The 18,421-nt window shown below is 33.1% G+C and overlaps 1 protein-coding gene across 2 annotated transcripts; it reads left to right on the top strand.

Moving 5' to 3' along the window:
• Positions 1-8,674: 8,674 nt before the first annotated feature.
• Positions 8,675-17,515, top strand: LOC132067755 (choline/ethanolaminephosphotransferase 1). 2 transcript variants are annotated; one of them, XM_059461066.1, is made up of 20 exons: positions 9,376-9,397; positions 9,807-10,001; positions 10,837-10,846; positions 10,942-10,992; positions 11,207-11,284; positions 12,631-12,706; positions 12,845-12,867; positions 12,947-13,047; positions 13,639-13,733; positions 13,863-13,931; positions 14,587-14,656; positions 14,861-14,924; positions 15,007-15,047; positions 15,124-15,208; positions 15,372-15,434; positions 16,230-16,288; positions 16,397-16,449; positions 16,601-16,673; positions 16,962-17,006; positions 17,107-17,515. In XM_059461066.1, the coding sequence occupies exons 2-19, from the start codon at positions 9,865-9,867 to the stop codon at positions 16,981-16,983; spliced, it is 1,170 nt and encodes a 389-aa protein (XP_059317049.1). In that variant the 5' UTR covers positions 9,376-9,397; positions 9,807-9,864; the 3' UTR covers positions 16,984-17,006; positions 17,107-17,515. The 2 variants fall into 2 exon arrangements, with proteins under 2 accessions (XP_059317048.1, XP_059317049.1); XM_059461065.1 differs by lacking the exon at positions 9,376-9,397 and adding an exon at positions 8,675-8,697 and having other exon boundaries at positions 9,807-10,846.
• The last annotated feature ends 906 nt before the right edge of the window (positions 17,516-18,421 follow it).

The following is an 18,421-nucleotide window of genomic DNA, read 5'->3' as shown; positions in this document are numbered from 1 at the left end:
CATTTGCATTTTTGTCCCTATTTTGTTACGTCTTTAATTTTTTCCCTTCAAATAGGCTGGTGTTTAATTTTTGCCCTTCAAAATCGAACTATCCACAAGTTATGCCAGTGCCGTTAAAAAATCTATACCCCTATAGGCATGAGTTCGATTTTGAACGGCAAAAAATAAAGACCAGCCCATTTGAATGGCAAAAATTAAAGACCAGTCCATTTGAATACCAAGCCATGCAAAGACACACAAATTAAGTGATCAGGCCAGTAAGAAGCCCATATACTTATTAGGTTGGTGAGCAGAACATAATCCACTTGGATCTTAGACTGGACATAATCTCGAAAGAAGCTCTAGGCTTCACCCCATGGCCCATCGTTGAATAAGCTTGAAGTAACCGCACGGTAAATCCTTCAAATGGACTGGTCTTTAATTTTTAGCGCCAAAATCGAATTTATGTCTAGCAGAGCATAAATTCTTTAAGGACACTGGCATAACTTGTGAATATTATAATGCGTAACTCATGCTCTTATAGACATAAGTTCGATTGTGAAGGACAAAAATTAAAGACCAGTCCATTTGAAGGACCAAAATTAAAGACCGGCACAAAATAGGAAAAAAGTGCAAATGACGCAATAAGCTTTTGTTAACATGAATTTCCAGCCCATTCGGGTATTTGATATATACTCCACTTGATATTTTAGTACTTTATGTATATAAATACTACTATTAAATATGTGTTTAGATATAGTATTTAATTTAATATTTATCATGACTAAAAGTCCAAAGTGAAAGACGGTTGGGATATAGATAGTCAGTAATTTAATTTAATTTAATTGACTTGTTCTTTAATCATAATATGGGGAGTTAAGTAGGATTTTAATCGAAGAATTCGAAATTTACTTAATGAGTGCAATTATAAATATTTAGTGAAATAATTCATAATTTATTATGGTAGAAATAACTGGGAACAAAAAATGAATTATTTCTCTTAGTAGAAAGTCTAAATAATTAATTTTGTGATCTCTGTTGGGCGCTCGAGTCAAATTAAAATTTTAAAATCTTTTTCTTGGTGGAAAAGACAACCCAACATGTTATGGGAAAAGATTTTTATTTTTACCTGAAAACGTGTAACTATATACGTGGATTTTCCATTCACGAATGACGCTGGTTATGGAATAACTATCTGCACACAAGTATCAAACTCTAGAAATTTCTTGGGTCACATAACAGAAGTGGTTTCCCTGATCAAACTAGAGGTTACCAAGTAACCATGCATAGCACTAAATAGGGAGCCGCTGAATACATCAGCTTCGCCTAACATCTGGGGAACGTACGTGAAATCGGCTTGTTTCGCGACTGTAATCACACTTTAAGAGGTATTCTTCTGATTTTATGGTTGATTAAAACATTTTATTGTGTTGTCTTTATTACATACAAGATTGATACTGAAATGCCTCCGCTACTTATTTGCATTCCATCAATATAAACGTGTACGTATTATTATGGTTAGAAGCATGTGCTATAGAATTGTAGTATTATCTGCTATATGTATATAAAAAGTATTGGCATTCACGAATTTGTTAAACGGCGATTGATTAAATATCCTAATTAGCTACTAACTTTTCTTTAGAGCACGATTAAGAACAAATCATATTTAACTAGGCTTAAATTATTTTCAAACTTAATGACAAAATGAAAATGTATCAAACTACTTGGCCTAAATGAATATTCTCGAACAAAACCAAAGCTTTACAATGAGTAACTTTTAGAAGGAAATTTATGACCTACTTTGTTAAATTAATGCAGATACTTACAAGATACTCGGAACATTATGATATTAAAAAATATCAAATGGCTTCATGGTCAAATAACGTTAGACTATATCTACTTTAGAGTTTGGATAGCGTCAATTCATTATGAAACAAATAAAAAGGAAAAAATAAAGAAACTTGGATTATTATTATTATTATTATTATTATTATTATTATTATTACGACCCTGATGATGATGTTGTTCGAAACACCGTGCGCACCTGCATTATTTGATGAAGTTTCATATTAGAAAATTGTTACAAACTACCTAATACATTTTTACGTCTTCGATAATTTGAACTATACGGAGTAGCTTTTATCCAACTTTATTGGCAGTTGGGGCTTTATTCCCGAGCTATTTAGTGAATCTTATCCAACGTGAATACGGATTAATAAAAAATTTAATGTGGTATTGAGCAGTGGATGAAGAATTAAAAATTATTAGTTCGTACATGATTTGATTTAATAATGGGAAAATGCTTAGCTGTGAATACACAGAGTGAGGATTAGATATACATACTTCTGTGTGCATGTTGACAGGCCATTTTGAATTTATTTTGCTTTTGACAGTCCAAAGAATATTCTGTGGCAGTGGTCCATGCATTACATGTGTGAATAAAAATATAAATTATTCGTTGCAAGTTGCAACCCTTGCTCCTTTTTCTTGCTTTAGGTATTATTCCTCCCACGAATCGATCATAATTATTAATCGTAACTTAATTATTTGTATGGTATATTAAATTTGTATTATTACTTTATACTTGCCGGTAATATATACTTGTTTGATGATAAGGGAGTTCATATATCCCCTTTGGGTACGCTAAACACTGCTTTAGTGTAATAGTCCGCGAATCACTCATGAGAGGTGAGCCGCATTTGGTGTCCCGTGCGACGAGCTCGATTGAGAAAATATACGTACATGGGGTTTGAACCTAAGACTCCCTATTTGGGAGATCACCTATTCAACCAACTTGGCCACTCTTGCGGTGACGGTAATATAATTTTTATAATTAGTTAAATATAACATATTTCCAATAGAAGAAATCCTAAAAAACACACAACTAATTAATTAAAGATTAAACATATTGAGTGATACATCACACTTCTAACACCTTCTACTGCCTATACTTTTCTTGATGTCAATGTTTGTGTTCATAACATAATTCCTATGACCAATACTAGGTTTTTGAGCTTTTTCATTAGATCTTAAATAGCTTTTTGGTCCCTCAACATCAAAAGATTTTATGTTTTTGTACCTTAAAAGCATCTCTTCCACTTTCGGTACCCAACTTATAGTTATTTGGCAAACTTCATCTTGTTAAAGTTGGACGAAAAAATGAGTGGTTTCAAACATGAATGGAACTTCCCTGGGAAATTGGAGATTTTGTTTGCATTTGCATACTAACATACTAGAATGGAACTTCCCTGGGAAATTCGAGATTTTGTTTGCATTTGCATACTAACATACTATAACATTCACTACCCAAAAAAAAATAAAAAAAATACTATATTCATAGTAATCTATTGCTAAATAGTCCCTAGCTAACAAATATTCTGAAAATCATTTAAATTGGATAAGCGATTATTTTTTTGCTATATAGTGATATAGTTATTACTCGTTGACAAAACAAACATGGGAACTTGTGGACAGAGGCGGAGCCAGAATTTGAAGTTTATGGGTTGGGATTTTAATTCGTTTAAGTTACTGGATTCTAAAGTAACAATATATACATATTCAATGAATTTTTCAAGACAAATATAGGGTTTGAACTAAAGTTATTGGGTTTGGCCGAACTCGCAAATTGTATGCTGGCTCCGCCCCTGCTTGTGGACGAAAAACTAGTTTTCCCTATGCCCCTCTGGAAAAATAAGGTGAAAAAGCTGAAAGTAGCCCACTACTTTTAGAATTTGGTTTAAAATAATCCTATTCTTTTTCATGGAGACATTAAAGGTCCACCTACTCTCCAAACGACCGTGATATTCTAATGGAAGCCAAATCTAAAGAAGAGCAGATTTCTCTCTGCGTGAAATTGCAATAATTGTGGAAATATTATTTTCTCAAGGTACCATTACTTGAGACTGCAAAAAGAGTGATTTTTTCTATCTTTTTTCCCCTTCAATGCCTCTGGCTATTCATATGCCACGTAGTTTCTATAAATTTCCCTTTTTGCTGGCATGAGTTTTTTCCCCCCTCCAATATTGGAATTTGTAAATATACTTTAATTTATTGCTGAATTCAGACTGCCATCAATTAGGGCCTGTTTGGAAAGCCACCCAGGTAATTGGAATTTGAGAATTGAGTAATTTCAATAATATTTGTTTGTTTGAAGAATTAAAATATTACATTCACGTGAGAGTACACCTCCAATTCTCAAAAATTTGGTGTAATTACATTTCGGTAATTACAGGTTCTTTTTAGCTTGTTTCTTTTTTTCTTTTTTTTTTTATTTCTATTATTTTAATTTCTTTTGATTTTTAATTTATTTTTTATTTCTATTATTTTAATTTCTTTCTTATTTTTACTTTTTAATTATTTTTATTTTTTAAAATGTATTTTTCTTTTTATATTATTTATTTTTCATTTCCTTTCTTCTCATTTCAACCTTTACTTCTTGTGGTTCCATGTAATTGCTAATTTTTTTTATTCATTTAGCATAACAGTGTTGTTATTCTAATTTTTGAAGCTACATCTCTTAATATTGGAAAATGAGTCATGACAACAAAAAATTTCTTATTAAAAAGAAAAGAAAATTACGTAATGAGGTTATAGTCTTATATTTTCACAATTTCTTTTGAATTATTCAAACTTCCTTATTTGTGAATTTGACATAAATCTATTATGTTAAACTTTTTTTTTTGGATTTTGAATTTAGGTTATATTTTCAATTTTAAGTTATTTGCTTTCACATAAAATGTTGTTTATTTTTCACTTACATTTGATGGATTTTTTGTGTCAAGCGTTTGAATAATGTTATCCCATTATATTTATAAATATACTTTTTTTATCAAACATCAATCCATGAGCCTCACAAAAAAAATCTTCTTTTAAGTTTTATAATTAATTAAAATTAAATATTATTAATTTGAAATATATATATATATATATCAATTATTTTTTACAATACTAGTTACAAATATATGATTATTAATTAATATTTTTTCAAAAAGAAATGTCTTATTAAATAACTAATTTCATATCATTTATAAAGGCAAATATTTTTAAATATTAATTTTAAATATTTTAAATTAAATTAAATTTTTTAAATTAAATTAACTGTGTAATTGAATTTGAGATAATTTCAACAACATACAATCCAGCATAAAATATTACATTCACGTGATCATAATTTTTTTGGGTTTTTCATTCGGTGTCTGGTAGTCGGTACCCGCATTGGAGCCCAACTATATTGGGATTCGCGTTGCGCGGAGTCATCTTAACAAGATTGGGAGCCTAAAGCCAAACTTTAGAGAGAGGCCTTAAATTTTTTTCTAAAAAAAGAAAGATCGCAATATATAGTTTTATTAAAGTTTACTTTTCTAGCTTTTTTAGATGCGAAATCGTTAATTATTGTTTTATAATGGTCAAGAACTTGCAAAGCTGTTAACAATTTTTTCAAATCAGTTTATTCTAGAAAAATTCAACTGACAATATAGCTAATCAGTCACATGCTAACAAAAAATTCTCTTTTAAAAAATAAAATAAAATTACATACTTCCTCTGTCTCAATTTATGTTACACAATTTGGGTTTCGAAAGTCAAACTTCCTTATTTTTATCGTGAATTCGGACATACAATCTTTAAGTTTTTTGAAAAACAATTTACATAATTAGAAACTACATAAAAGTAATATGAGTCACAGTAATTTTTAAAACAAATTAGCCATATAAAAAAGGAAAAATTACATAGGGTACCTACTTAAGATTTTTTATTGCAAAATATATAGATAGTTTTCTTTATTTACAAAACATAACGATATATTACGAAACATGACAAATTATATCATATATTTATCATTTTTTTATTTTTTTCCCATAAAATATATATATATTTTTAAATAATTTTTTTATATATATATATATATATATATATATATATATATATAAAATTTAATTTATTTTTTATTTTTGCTCAAAGGCTTAAAAAATTACGTCAAATTTTTGTATATGAAATGTGTATGTGTGAGCGGAATTTTTAATATAATTTTCATACACAAAATTGTGAGCGTAAAACTTTAAGCTTTGAATATTGTATGAAAGTTGTTACAATGTTGTTATAGTTAGTTTTCCGTAAACCTAATATGAACTTTATATACGAAAAATGTGAATGAAATTCAAAGTCTTGAGCGAGATATACACATTTCATACCATTCTCATGCATAAAATTTTGAGCGTAATATTTAAGCCTTGATCGAGATATACACATTTCATACGTTCTTCATACATAAAATTTGAGCAAGATATACACATTTTATACACAAAAATTTGAGCGATTATTTTAAGTTTTGAATGTTGTATCAAAGTTGTATACAATGTTGTTGTAGTTGTATTAGTTTTAAAAAAAAAACAGAAATCTAATATGAACTTTATACACAAAAATGTGAGCGATATTTTGAGATTTGAGCGAGATACAAATTTCATACTGTTTTCATACACATAATTTTGAGCGGATTTTTTAAGCCTTGAACGAGATATACACATTTCATATATTTTTCATACCGTTTTCATACACTAAATTTTGAGGGAGCTTTTTAAGCCTTGAGCGAGATATACACATTTCATACATAAATTTTTGAGTGAAAAAATATTTTTTTTAAAAAATTAAAAAATATTTACAAAAAAATATTTTTTTTTTTAAAAAGCAAGTTTTGTATAGGGTTTGTAATGTTATGTTTTGTAAATATAAAACTATCGTCACGTTTCGTAAATATTTCTCCTTAAAAGGTATATATACGTAGTTGTCCCCATAAAAAATGGGGCTCCAAAAATTTGGGGGCCCAAAGCCATTGCCTTAGTGGAGTTGGCCTTGAGGCCCTGGCGCCGCGTAAGGCCTCATTTGGGGGTGGGGGGAACACTTCCTACCAAGGATTTTTTTTTCATATTCAGGGCTCGATCCCGAGACCTCTAGTTAAGGGAGGAGCAGCCCCATCCGTTGCACCACATGCTTTGGTGGTACGTAGCCATAAGTTTAATAGACATTGCATAGCCAATTTTTCTTTTTTTGCAACAATGTTTATACACACGATATATACAACATTATACATTTATCGTAGACAATGTATAAATCTTGCATAAAAACGTATAATAATGTATAAAAGAATCATTTTTAATAATATTAAAAATATGGGTCATTTCGAATAAATATTCTCTAAATAGAAATAGATTGTTATTTTTCGATTGAATTTTGATTCTGGATGGTAATATTTGCTATCAACCGGCTCGCGTGAGCTTTGGCTTGCTTTAGAAATCTCATACTGTTTTTGCCTTTTCTCTTAATAAAATAAAATAAAATAAAATAAGAGGGTTATTTACACTTTTGTCCCCATTTTGTGCTGATCTTTAGTGTTTGCCTCTCGTAACAAACAACTTTTTCGCATTGTAACTTTATATTTTCACATCGTAATATCTCACAAATTATGCCTCACATTCTTAAAAAAACTTACGTCTACTAAGATATAAGTTTGATTTTGAAGGACAAAAATTAAAAATCTATCCATTTAAAAATTTCTTCTAAGACTCGAAAATTTAAAAATAAAATGAAAAATATATATATATATAATGTCACGTCACGTTCGTAAGATTACGTGGAAATGCGAATGACGGTGGATGTGTGGGCACACTAGGAGGGATAGAATTAGGAATGAAGATATCCGAGACAAGGTCTAAGATGCGGGAAGTGAGGCCGAGATGGTTTGGGCATGTAAGAGAGACACGACGCTCCAAAGTGAGATGTGAGAGGTTGGCTATATTTTTAAAATAATAAAAAAAAAAATTTGTTTATTGCCATTTGATTTCATATTTGTTCGTACTTATTTATCTATAAGTTAATTCCTTTCTTTAAATCGTTCTACCATGACACTTTCTCGCTTTTGTTATTCCCTTTTTCGAAAATTTTCGATATCTTGCCCTAATAAAAAAACACCTGTAATCGAGGTCTCGCGTACCCTTACCCCTCCCCGTACCTCATACGTAATTATACTGGGCTTGTTGGTGTTGTTATATATATATATATATATAATACGTACGGGAAGGAGAAACGAAGGAGGAAATTACAATATGAGGAATCGAACCCCACCAACAATGTGAAATTCAAATAGCCAACCAACTGAGCTAATAATAGTCGAACTTTGCTTAAGCTATAAGCAGTTTCTGAAATATGTTGCCTCGTGGCACTATAAAAAACTGAACCTTTTCTAAAACGAATATGAGCACCAATCAAACTTTTTCTTTCTTGAGCGTCTGCAACTTTGCAGTTTCTGAAATATGTTGCCTCGTGGCACTATAAAAAACTGAACCTTTTCTAAAACGAATATGAGCACCAATCAAACTTTTTCTTTCTTCAAATAGCCTCAAATCAAACATTATTTTATTAATTAACTAGAAAACATAGGTCCGGACCCCCCTTTCAATTTTAACCGTTTCTCTTTTCTTTGGCTCCTCTCGTTAAATACTTTCTTTTTTCGTATTCCAAGAAACACAAAGTATTGCCAATTGTTGCATCTCCAAAGATCACTTCCTGTATCCTCTTTCCAAAAAAGGTTAGATGTTGCAAACACTCTTAAAGTTTCAATTTTTATTTCAAGAATGGCTATTTTTGCTCATATCATTGCATTATTAAGATGCCCTTTTTGTATTTGTGCTTTGTTTCTTAGATTCAATCTTCAAAACCCCAATCTTGGTACACTCCCTTTAAATGTTTTATCATATCATTACATTTTATGCATACCCTTTTTGTATTTATGATTAGTTTTATAGATTTAATGTCCAAAATCCTATTTTTATAGTACCCATCAAGTTTGTTTTTTTGTTGTTTTTTATGTTAACTCTGGAATTGGTGTTGGGAAAAATGTTATGTTCTTGCTATTTTGGGCATGCCCTTTTTGTGTTGTTACTTTGTTTCTCAAATTCAATGTTCAAACTCACATTTTTATAGCCCTGGCAAATTTGATAGTACCCATGAAGTTTGTTTATTTGTTGTTTTTTCTGTTAACTATGGAATTGGTATTCAAAAAGGTGTTATGTTCTTGATATTCTAGGCATGCTGTTTTTGTGTTATTACTTTGTTTCTCAAATTCAATGTTCAAATTCCCATTTTGATAGCCCCATCAAATTTGTTCTCTCTTTTAACTCTGGAATTGGTTTTAATTTTTTTTTTCTTGGAGTTCCAAGCTTACCCTTTTCATATTTCTACTTTTTTTCTCTGAGTAAATGTTAAAAATCACATTTTTATAGTACCCATCAAGTTATCACAAAATTATCATAACTTGCTGTTCCAAGCATACCCTTTTCATATTTCTACCTTTTTTTTTTTCTCAGATTAAATGTTCAAGATCCCATTTTGAGAGTCCCCATAGAATTTGTTTTCTCTGTTTACTCTAGTATTAGTTCTGAAAGTTTCTCATAATCTTGCAACCTAGGCATGCTTTTTTGTGTTTCTACTTTGTTTATGAGATTCAGTTGGCAAATTTGCTTTCTTTGTTACAACAACATACCGAGCGTAATCCTACAAGTGGGGTCTGGGGAGGATAGGATGTACGTAGACTGTACTTCTGCCTTTGTGTGGTAGAAAGGCTGTTTCCGATAGACCTTGAGCTCCTGCTTTCTCTGTTAACGTTTTGGAATTGGTGTAGAAAAATTCTGTCATAATCTTGCACTTCCAAGCATGCAGCTTTTGTGGTTCTACTTATGTTACTACGATTTCCTGTTTTGATAGTCCATATAACTTTTGTTTTTCTGTTAACTTTGGTGTTGTCTTTAGAAACTTTTAACTCAATTATTTTTGTGCAGATTTCAATTGGTTTATAGGTAATTTAGAGGTAGCGAGCGAGAAAGAGGGAAAGGAAGGATGGGTTATATAGGGGCACATGGAGTGCAAACACTTCATAGGTACAAATACAGTGGGGTGGATCACTCCTATGTTGCTAAGTATGTGTTGCAGCCTTTTTGGGGTCGCTTTGTCAATTTCTTCCCCCTTTGGATGCCGTAAGTTTTTCTCTGAATTTTCTGATGAATATTTATTCCTCGACAATTTGTGCATGTCTGCAAATTAGGGTGTTTAAATTTATAGTGTTTGTGTAGTGATGTATCTTGTATACAGGTTCCATTATTTACTTCTTTTAGTGAGCTAAGAAGGTCTTGCTGTTCATTCATTTGGCATATTGGAGTGCCAGAAAAATATTTCCTGCCAATTTCAGAACCTTGTACTACTTCTAATTCGCGCGTAGAATGAATTTCTTGAACTACCTAGGATAGAAGAGCAGATATCGGAATTGAAATGTAACAAGAGTATTCTGTGTGGAATGCCGATTGAAGGATTTTCTCGTTTTTCTGTGAATCCACAGAATGCCATAGTCTATAACGGTGATGGCAATAAAACAACTTTCAGGATCATGGTTAATTAAAAGGAAATAAAAAAAGCTTCCAGGATCTTGGTACTGAGACAAACTTTTTGTCACTCATGCAGCCTCCTTGATGATGAAGATAACGATAATAATGATGATGATGACGATAATAAAATAAATGAACAAGTTGTTATGGCAATTTTGGGAGTATTAGGTTAGCATACGCCAGTTCCCTCTGTAATATTATAATAGGCTTTGATGCAGTTTCATACAGACAGCACACTCACACACACACATGTGTACAGAGTGCATACTCATCAGGTGCCAGAAGAAATAATCTAACATGAATTTGTTACCCATTTAAACAATTAATTACTAATGGCTTTAGCCTGGTTATCATACTGTATGTTTTCCTCTGTTTCCGGAGTTAACTGACAATTGTTTTTTGGTGTGCATGTTCTGTATATGTTCCCCAGACCGAATATGGTACGTCTCACTGTAACCTATGGTCTTTGTTGCAAACATTATTTTTCTCATTTGTGTATTCTCCGCGAGGTCTGATATATAACTTCCATTTGCAGATTACACTTATGGGATTTTTGTTCTTGGTCACATCTGCGCTGCTCGGATATGTGAGTTGGACTTCGTCTCTCTAGAGCACATATCCATTGTCTGTAATAGTAGAAAGTTCTTCTGCTTGCCTGATGATGTAACTCAGGAGTCTGTCCAACATTTTTTTTGTGGTTTTGCTTTTCAAATATTTCAAATGTTTTAAATTGCTTTCAAATGTTTTTAAATTGCTTTTCAAATGTTCTACTTCTCTTACTGGATAATTCTTCTCCCCAGATTTATTCTCCAATGTTGGATTCACCCCCTCCAAGATGGGTTAATTTTGCACATGGACTGCTTCTCTTCCTTTATCAGGTTTGCCTGTCTTAGCCACCATCTTGATTAGGGTTCTTCTCAATTTGTTTTTGTAGTGATAATGTTGATAGTTGACTTGTGTTCTACAATCATGATTGTTTAACCAGATATTTGCTTTTTGAGTTCCATGTCTAATTTGCCCTCACATACTAGTAGGCGTAGTATTTTTTTGTGTAGTTTCTTGTCCTTCGATTTCTGTTACTATCTATTGTCTCCCGTACTTCGATTATATTATTAGTTTGCTGCATTTACTAGTACTTTCTCCTTAGTGCTTATCTATAGTATTGTGCTTGGATGGCTTTACTTTGTTAAACCTTGTCTAACCTTCTTTGCCATGTTTTCTCTTGAGCCGAGGGTCTTTCGGAAACAGCCTCTCTACCTCCCAAGGTAGGGGTAAGGTGTGCGTACACTCTACCCTCCCCAGACCCCACTTGTGGGATTACATTGGCTATGTTGTTGAGTTCCATGTCTAATTTGTACGTATAAGTATTTTAAATTGGTGAACCGTGTTGGTCTAGTAGCTAATGCCACATCTAGAATGCTCCTTTATAAGTGTATTTTTTCATTGGTTCTTCTAGTAGCATTTGAAGAACATTTTTAATCTGTACGTCTTGTGATTTTGACTATGTTACATGACTCTGGAATGCACAGTTATCCTATATTGGTAACTGTCATCGTGTGTGGTTTGTAGTTGTTAGAGGTCCGGTTCAAGTTGGAGAAAACATGAACCTTATTATATTAACTCCATTCTGTAGTGTAAAAAGCTTTTTGGAAAATGATAAAAATGAACTGAGATCCCATAAAATTCTGAAAAGTGGAAAATTAATCTTCAAAAGGCAACCTTTAAAAGAATATCTACAGATTTCCAACTGATTGGACGTCTCATTTCGTACGGTGAAACAGTGTTCACATCTTGTTCCTAGCATGTTTTGAGGTCAAAAGTTTTATTATCTGATCGGGAAGATATTCTTTGAGTCCGGCTTGAGATTTTTTGCTGGGACGGTGGCAGAAGATGAACTTAACAGATGTAACTGTTTAGTTTATTACTTAGGTTACCATTATTTTTGCATATAGTATGACCTTTGAACTATGCAACATTGAGCTCATCTCAGACTTATCGCTAAGTTTGTGCGTAGTATTGGGGAACTGTCGGATGGACCGAAACATTGTCATCTCTGAATTTAGATTCATCTTTGGTGCTGCCTTTGTAGTAAAAGCTATTTCTTAGAACTGTATAGGTCATATTCCTTCTTCGGAACGGCTTTAGTAATCTGAGTTTGGCCTTTTCTTCTGTTGGAGTTCCTTTTTGATTGTATGTTGTTTGGTTGGACTCTTAATGGATGTAGACGTTTGATGCTGTTGATGGAAAGCAAGCGAGACGAACAAATTCCTCTAGTCCACTAGGAGAGCTTTTTGATCATGGTGATTCTTCCTCTCCTTTTTCATTTATATATTCGTATGTTATTCTCTTTCTAAGTTGGGTGTGTGCGAACTGCCGTGATTCTGACTGGATTTCTTGTTATGAGTCTAATCAGATGTCTTGGTTTTCACAATTTGCAGGATGTGATGCGCTTGCATGTGCAGTATGTCATGTTTTCAAGTAATCCTTTTTCTTGCCCTGGGAAGACTTGTACTTACAGATTTCGTGCTTAATATGAACAGTTTGAAGCCTTGGCTTTTGGGAGCACTGCTATGTGTGGACGACATACTTTCTGGTTCTGGGTTATTTCAGCTGTTCCTTTCTTCTTTGCTACTTGGGAAAGGTAGGTCTTTCAATGTAACTCTTCAGTATGTTTAGTTTTTGGGTATATTGTCGTAGAATATTAGAAGGGCCGTTTAGTAGCCAGGTTAAGAGGAAATATAAATCAAATGTTGCCTGTTCAAGATACATGGATTTAGAAGATAATTTAAACTATATAAGAGAGAAATGCCCTGGGATTTTGGTGAAATGGCAAAGGTAATACAATATGGGGTGTATGGTACGCGCACATCACAAGTTCAAATCCTAGCTGGTTAACCAAGTCTTTTATTTAAGTGGATGAGGGTGGAGGGGCGGGATCGTTTGCTCCTGTGTTTCGAAGCCGGAAACAACGGATTTCTTGGTTATCAGGGGAAAAAACTTATGAGATAGATATCTGGATCAATGTTTTATCCTATGTTGCTCGGACTCGCCAAGATTGTTACCGCTCCCGTGTCGGATTCTCCAAAGATGCACTACTTTTGGAGAATCCCACACGCACCTGTCGACATTTCTGAAGAACCCGAGCAACATCCATCTTTCATCCTAGTTTTCAAGAGTTTTTTAGTATCTTTGATCTCTTAATCTTGTTTTTGGATGTTGGTCCCTTTTGCAGCTATTTCACCAACACTCTAGTTCTTCCTGTAGTAAATGGACCAACAGAGGGTCTCATGTTGATATATCTCAGCCATTTCTTTACAGCTCTAGTGGGTAAGCTTGATTTTTCTCTCTTCCCCTCCCCCTTTTGATGCCCTTCCTCACTCCCGGCTACCCCCAGTCTGTTGTTTTGGCACATTCTATCAGTTTTCTCTATTAACAGCTGACATTTCATGATTTCAGGATCTGAGTGGTGGGTTCAACAGCTTGGGAAGTCTCTGCCACTTGTGGGTTGGGTTCCTTTTCTGAACGGTGAGGCTTGCATAAAGTGTCCTTTTGTTTTTTCAGCTTTGAAGTTTCTCCTCAACCCTCTCTCTCTCTCTCTCTCTCTATGTATGTATTATGAAGTGCCAAGTATTGATCGTAGGTACCTTATCTGATATGATATTGTGTAGTTATATAGTTTATATCATTCTCTCATTTTTTCTTTATCAAAAAGAATTATGCTCTCCTTTCAGTTCTGTTTTCTCTTAACCTTCTTACCTTTTAATTTGAAGCAGTTTTTTTTTTTTTTTTTTCAAAGAACACTTTCTAGGATTGTATATATTAAACTTGAAAAGTTTTGAACTTTGAATTCTGCTGCAGATGGTAGAATTTTTTGCCTGTGTGTGTTACTTGCATCCTTTATCCAATGCACTTCACAACATTTCACTTTTCGTACATATCGTGTTGATCTCTTTCTTTTCTTTTCTTATTGTTATTTTCTAAATGGGATTTCCAAGTGAATTCATATCCTAATTTTATGCTTTATGAAGTCTGTGCCTCTATACCTGCCTTCAGATGATAGTTGCTTCCATGAGCATATCTATATGTATTATTTCTTGATACTGACTATGTTTCTCTGTCTATTCCAAAGTTGATTTTTGTGTTTCTTATTATTCTTATTCCTATTAACCTTTGACTTCAGAAATTCCGACCAATAAAGCCGTGTTGTTGCTGATGGTAGCTTTTGCTGTTATTCCAACAGTCTACTGCAAGTGAGTAATTTTTATACTTCGGTGGGGTCTCTTCCTTTTTCTTCCATAATTCTTTCTGATCTCTTGCCAATGGGCTTGAAAGCATCGGCTATTTCTGCCATATTCATCATCTAAAGATTCTGGATTCTAGCTATTATAGTACTTCAGCCTGCTGTAACATTTCAGGCCAGTTGAACAGTATTAATGTCAAATTCTTTTTGGCAGTATTAACAATGTTCATAAGGTTGTCAAGGCAACAAAAGGAAGTATGCCGCGGGCACTGGCCATGGTAAGTGGCGGTTCTTAGATTTATGTAGGTGATTTGGTGATTATGGTCTGTTGTTGAAAAATTTCACTTCTAATGTTGACAGATTTACCCGTTTGTTGTGCTACTGGGAGGAGTGCTTCTGTGGTATCTCTCGCTCACTTTCAGAATACTAATTATTTTTGGGACCATATCGTGGTATTTAATATTGGCTGTTTTTCAGGGACTATTTATCTCCATCTGATTTAATGAAGAACTATCCTCATCTTATGGTAGTGGGAACTGGGCTTGCATTCGGATTTCTTGTGGTAATGTATCTCCATCGTGCTCTTGGTTTTATGCATTTTTAAATTTTACTTTCTGGGCAACCTATAGTAAAATGAGATATTCAGAAAGCTGATAATTGCTGTATACCAACATTTTCTGCTCTCTCAGATGTTATATCATCTCAATTATTGGTTTTTTCTGCAGGGAAGGTTGATTTTGGCTCACTTATGTGATGAACCCAAGGGTCTGAAAACAAATATGTGCATGGTATGCTGCTTTTTCTGATGTGCTAAATTAATACTATAAGGGCTCGTTTGGTACGAGGGATAAGGATAAATAATCCCGGGATTATATTTGAGATGAGTTTATCCCACATTTGGTTGGGATAAAATCGCGGTATAACTAATATCGGGATTAGGTATCCCGCGATCGTAGTGTTGTTTTATCCCTGTGGGAGGGTGGAATAACTAATCCCGGGATAACTAATCCCAGGATAAGTTATCCTGGGATAAGTTGTTTCCAACCAAACGACCCCTAAGATCTTTAGATTGGCCAAGGGTCGAGAATCCTTTCTGGTTTAAACTAATCCATGTTTTCTTTAAGTTGATATCTATGGCTTACGATTTAAGCTGAGGAGTCTGACATCTATATCCTCGATTAATAATTCCTATTCTTACTTTATCAAAGAGAACTATTCTGCTGTGCAAAAAACAGATATTTTGGCCCTCATCACACACATTCTGGTGACTCTTTCAAGTAATGAATGTTCAATATTCCATTGGAAGTTATTCCAATGGGCTCTTTTAAGGAGGGAAAAAAGAATGTTGTGTGGGGTAATACAGTGGCTAAAATTTCAGCTGCTCGGAACATTCTGACAATGACGTATAAAACCATATTTTTGTGTCTTAAATTGGTCACTAAGTGTTTCAGTTGGAGAACTGTATCCTCAGAGTTAGAGATAGTATGATATAAAAATATTTATTGAAAGAAGAAGATAAATAATAGACGATGCTTCGAGCATTGTGGCCACAGTGTTTTTGAAATGTAACTTTATGTTTGCAGTCTCTGCTTTGTCTACCTTTTGCCGTTGCAAATGCGCTCACTGCCAGACTTAATGATGGGTAAGTAGAAACCAGTCTCGTTCATTCAAGGAATTTAATTCCATGTATGGCTTTACATGTCACTGATATTCCTTTTCTGAAATTCTTGTATTCCTCTCTTCTTTGCAGAGTTCCTATGGTTGATGAATTCTGGGTTCTTCTCGCTTACACTGTATACTCAGGTATTACATCTTCTTTAGTGATTCAGATGGATATGATATGCTGTTTTGTTGAGCTATATTTGGAAAAATTATTAAGTTTAGCTGAATCTGCAAACATACTTTCCTCATGTATTATTGGCTGATTATTATTATTTCTTCCCATCTTGTTCAGCATCACTCTATCTGCATTTGGCCACATCTGTTATTCATGAAATCACGTCAGCGCTTGGGATATACTGTTTCAGGTAAGAAATATTATGCTGGACTCTTATTGCATCCCATCATGCCCAACTGTATCTCATTTGATTTCAGTACAATATCTGTAGTAGTACCTATTCTACTCAATAAACCAAAACCAACCTTTTAAGTTTGTTACAAAGATCCATGAACCATACTCCAATATTCACTTATCTTAGGAAGATGCTCATCTCTCTGCTTTATCGAGCATACGAGACGTTTCATGCCATAAATGTATTGACTGACTTATTCACTAGTTTTTTCCATTCCTAATGCTTTTAACTTTTGAATGACAGGATAACAAGGAAAGAAGCTTGATCGCGTTTACGTTCCAATTTTTGGTACACCTTTAACCATTTTCTCATTCTCGATGATCTCGAGGTTATTTTTTCCTTTGATTAGTGTTGATACTTGTGATCTTTTTGATTCTTTTGTTTCCAGCTTTTCAACCTGGGAACTACCTGGGACTGAAGTTTGACTTTCCTCACCTAGCCGATTCCTGAACCCGGCTTGAAGGATGTTTGGGGTTCAACGCGTGCTTCTTTGACTTTTCACGGGTTGATAGTGTTATTGTTTGTACTCGCATTCAAATTCAAGTTTAGTCAAGTAACTAAAATGAAAATGTTTTGAGTTTTCCCTTTGGATTTTAGTAGACTCAAGACGATTTCTAGGATTATTTGTCTAGTTGGCCCTGCTGAAAGGTCATTTTGGTTCGATTTTACCCCAAGTTTAAGATGATTCAAGTTACTCAATGGGGTAATATGATTTTTCCATTGAGTTTTAAAGATGCTGGTTATTGTATTTGAACTGATTTAGATTTATTTGTTTGGTTAGTTGACTATTTCTAAAATCATTGTTTCTTGTAACCATGAGTCCAAAGGGGATAGAAGAAATATAAATTTGTTTGATTCCTATATTCTGATTCTTAGATTAATTTGATCATGCTATTTTCATTGTATACGAAGAGCAAAATTCATTTTTTATCTCGTTGTAGTTCTCAATTAATTTGGTCACGAGATACTATTGAGTACAAAGAACAAACTTCATTATTGTATGCAAAAAACACATCCTTGCAATTGCATTGCCTTTTCTAGCATTCACTTGCCAACTAAAATGCGATTATTTGTATTTACTCTTTCCGTTCATTTTTACTCTCTATTATCAATCTTCGACCTTTCGCACGCCCCTTAATATATTTTATCATCATAGCCATATTAATTATTTTAAAGTCTCAATAGATTTAAAATATATTAAAAATGAGTAATTAATATTTAAGGGTAAGCAAGAGAAAAACGTTTGACTTTTTCTTGATATGTTAAAAAAATACATATACAAGAAAAACGAAAATAAAAACAAGAAAAAAAAAGTTTATTTTTGTATTAATGTGTTATTAAAGTGATCAAAGTGTTTACTTTTAAAAACATCTAAAAAAGTCTTGCTATTTGTTTTTTTTTTTTTTTCCCCTGAAAAAGGTGTACACAAATTGATATCTTTGACACTCGAATCTCGGCAAATGTCTTTTTGCCTCAAGCCGTTAATCACGTACACATTAAATATTTTCCAAAAAGATTTGAGTGAAATTTATTAATTAGTTTTACTAAAGTATCCTTTCCAGTTTCCACCATTAGAAGATATTAGCTTTACTTTATTATCAATATACTCGAACAAGAACTTTGCTCTGATCAGCAACATGCTGTCTTATCAGTTCTTGAAATCCAATTTCAACAATAAGTCTCAACTACTTTCTCAATTCAGT

The sequence above is a fragment of the Lycium ferocissimum genome, chromosome 8 (assembly GCF_029784015.1).
Source record: "Lycium ferocissimum isolate CSIRO_LF1 chromosome 8, AGI_CSIRO_Lferr_CH_V1, whole genome shotgun sequence".
Lineage (NCBI taxonomy): Eukaryota > Viridiplantae > Streptophyta > Magnoliopsida > Solanales > Solanaceae > Lycium > Lycium ferocissimum.
This window is presented reverse-complemented; position numbering and strand designations above follow the sequence as displayed.

Excerpts from the sequence above, each read along its gene's own strand:
- LOC132067755 (XM_059461066.1), top strand. The coding sequence starts at position 9,865 with ATGGGTTATATAGGGGCACATGGAGTGCAAACACTTCATAGGTACAAA. Across the intron at positions 12,868-12,946 it reads GTGATGCGCTTGCATGTGCA|TTTGAAGCCTTGGCTTTTGG; the intron begins GTATGTCATGTT and ends TAATATGAACAG. Across the intron at positions 16,289-16,396 it reads ACTGCCAGACTTAATGATGG|AGTTCCTATGGTTGATGAAT; the intron begins GTAAGTAGAAAC and ends TCTTCTTTGCAG.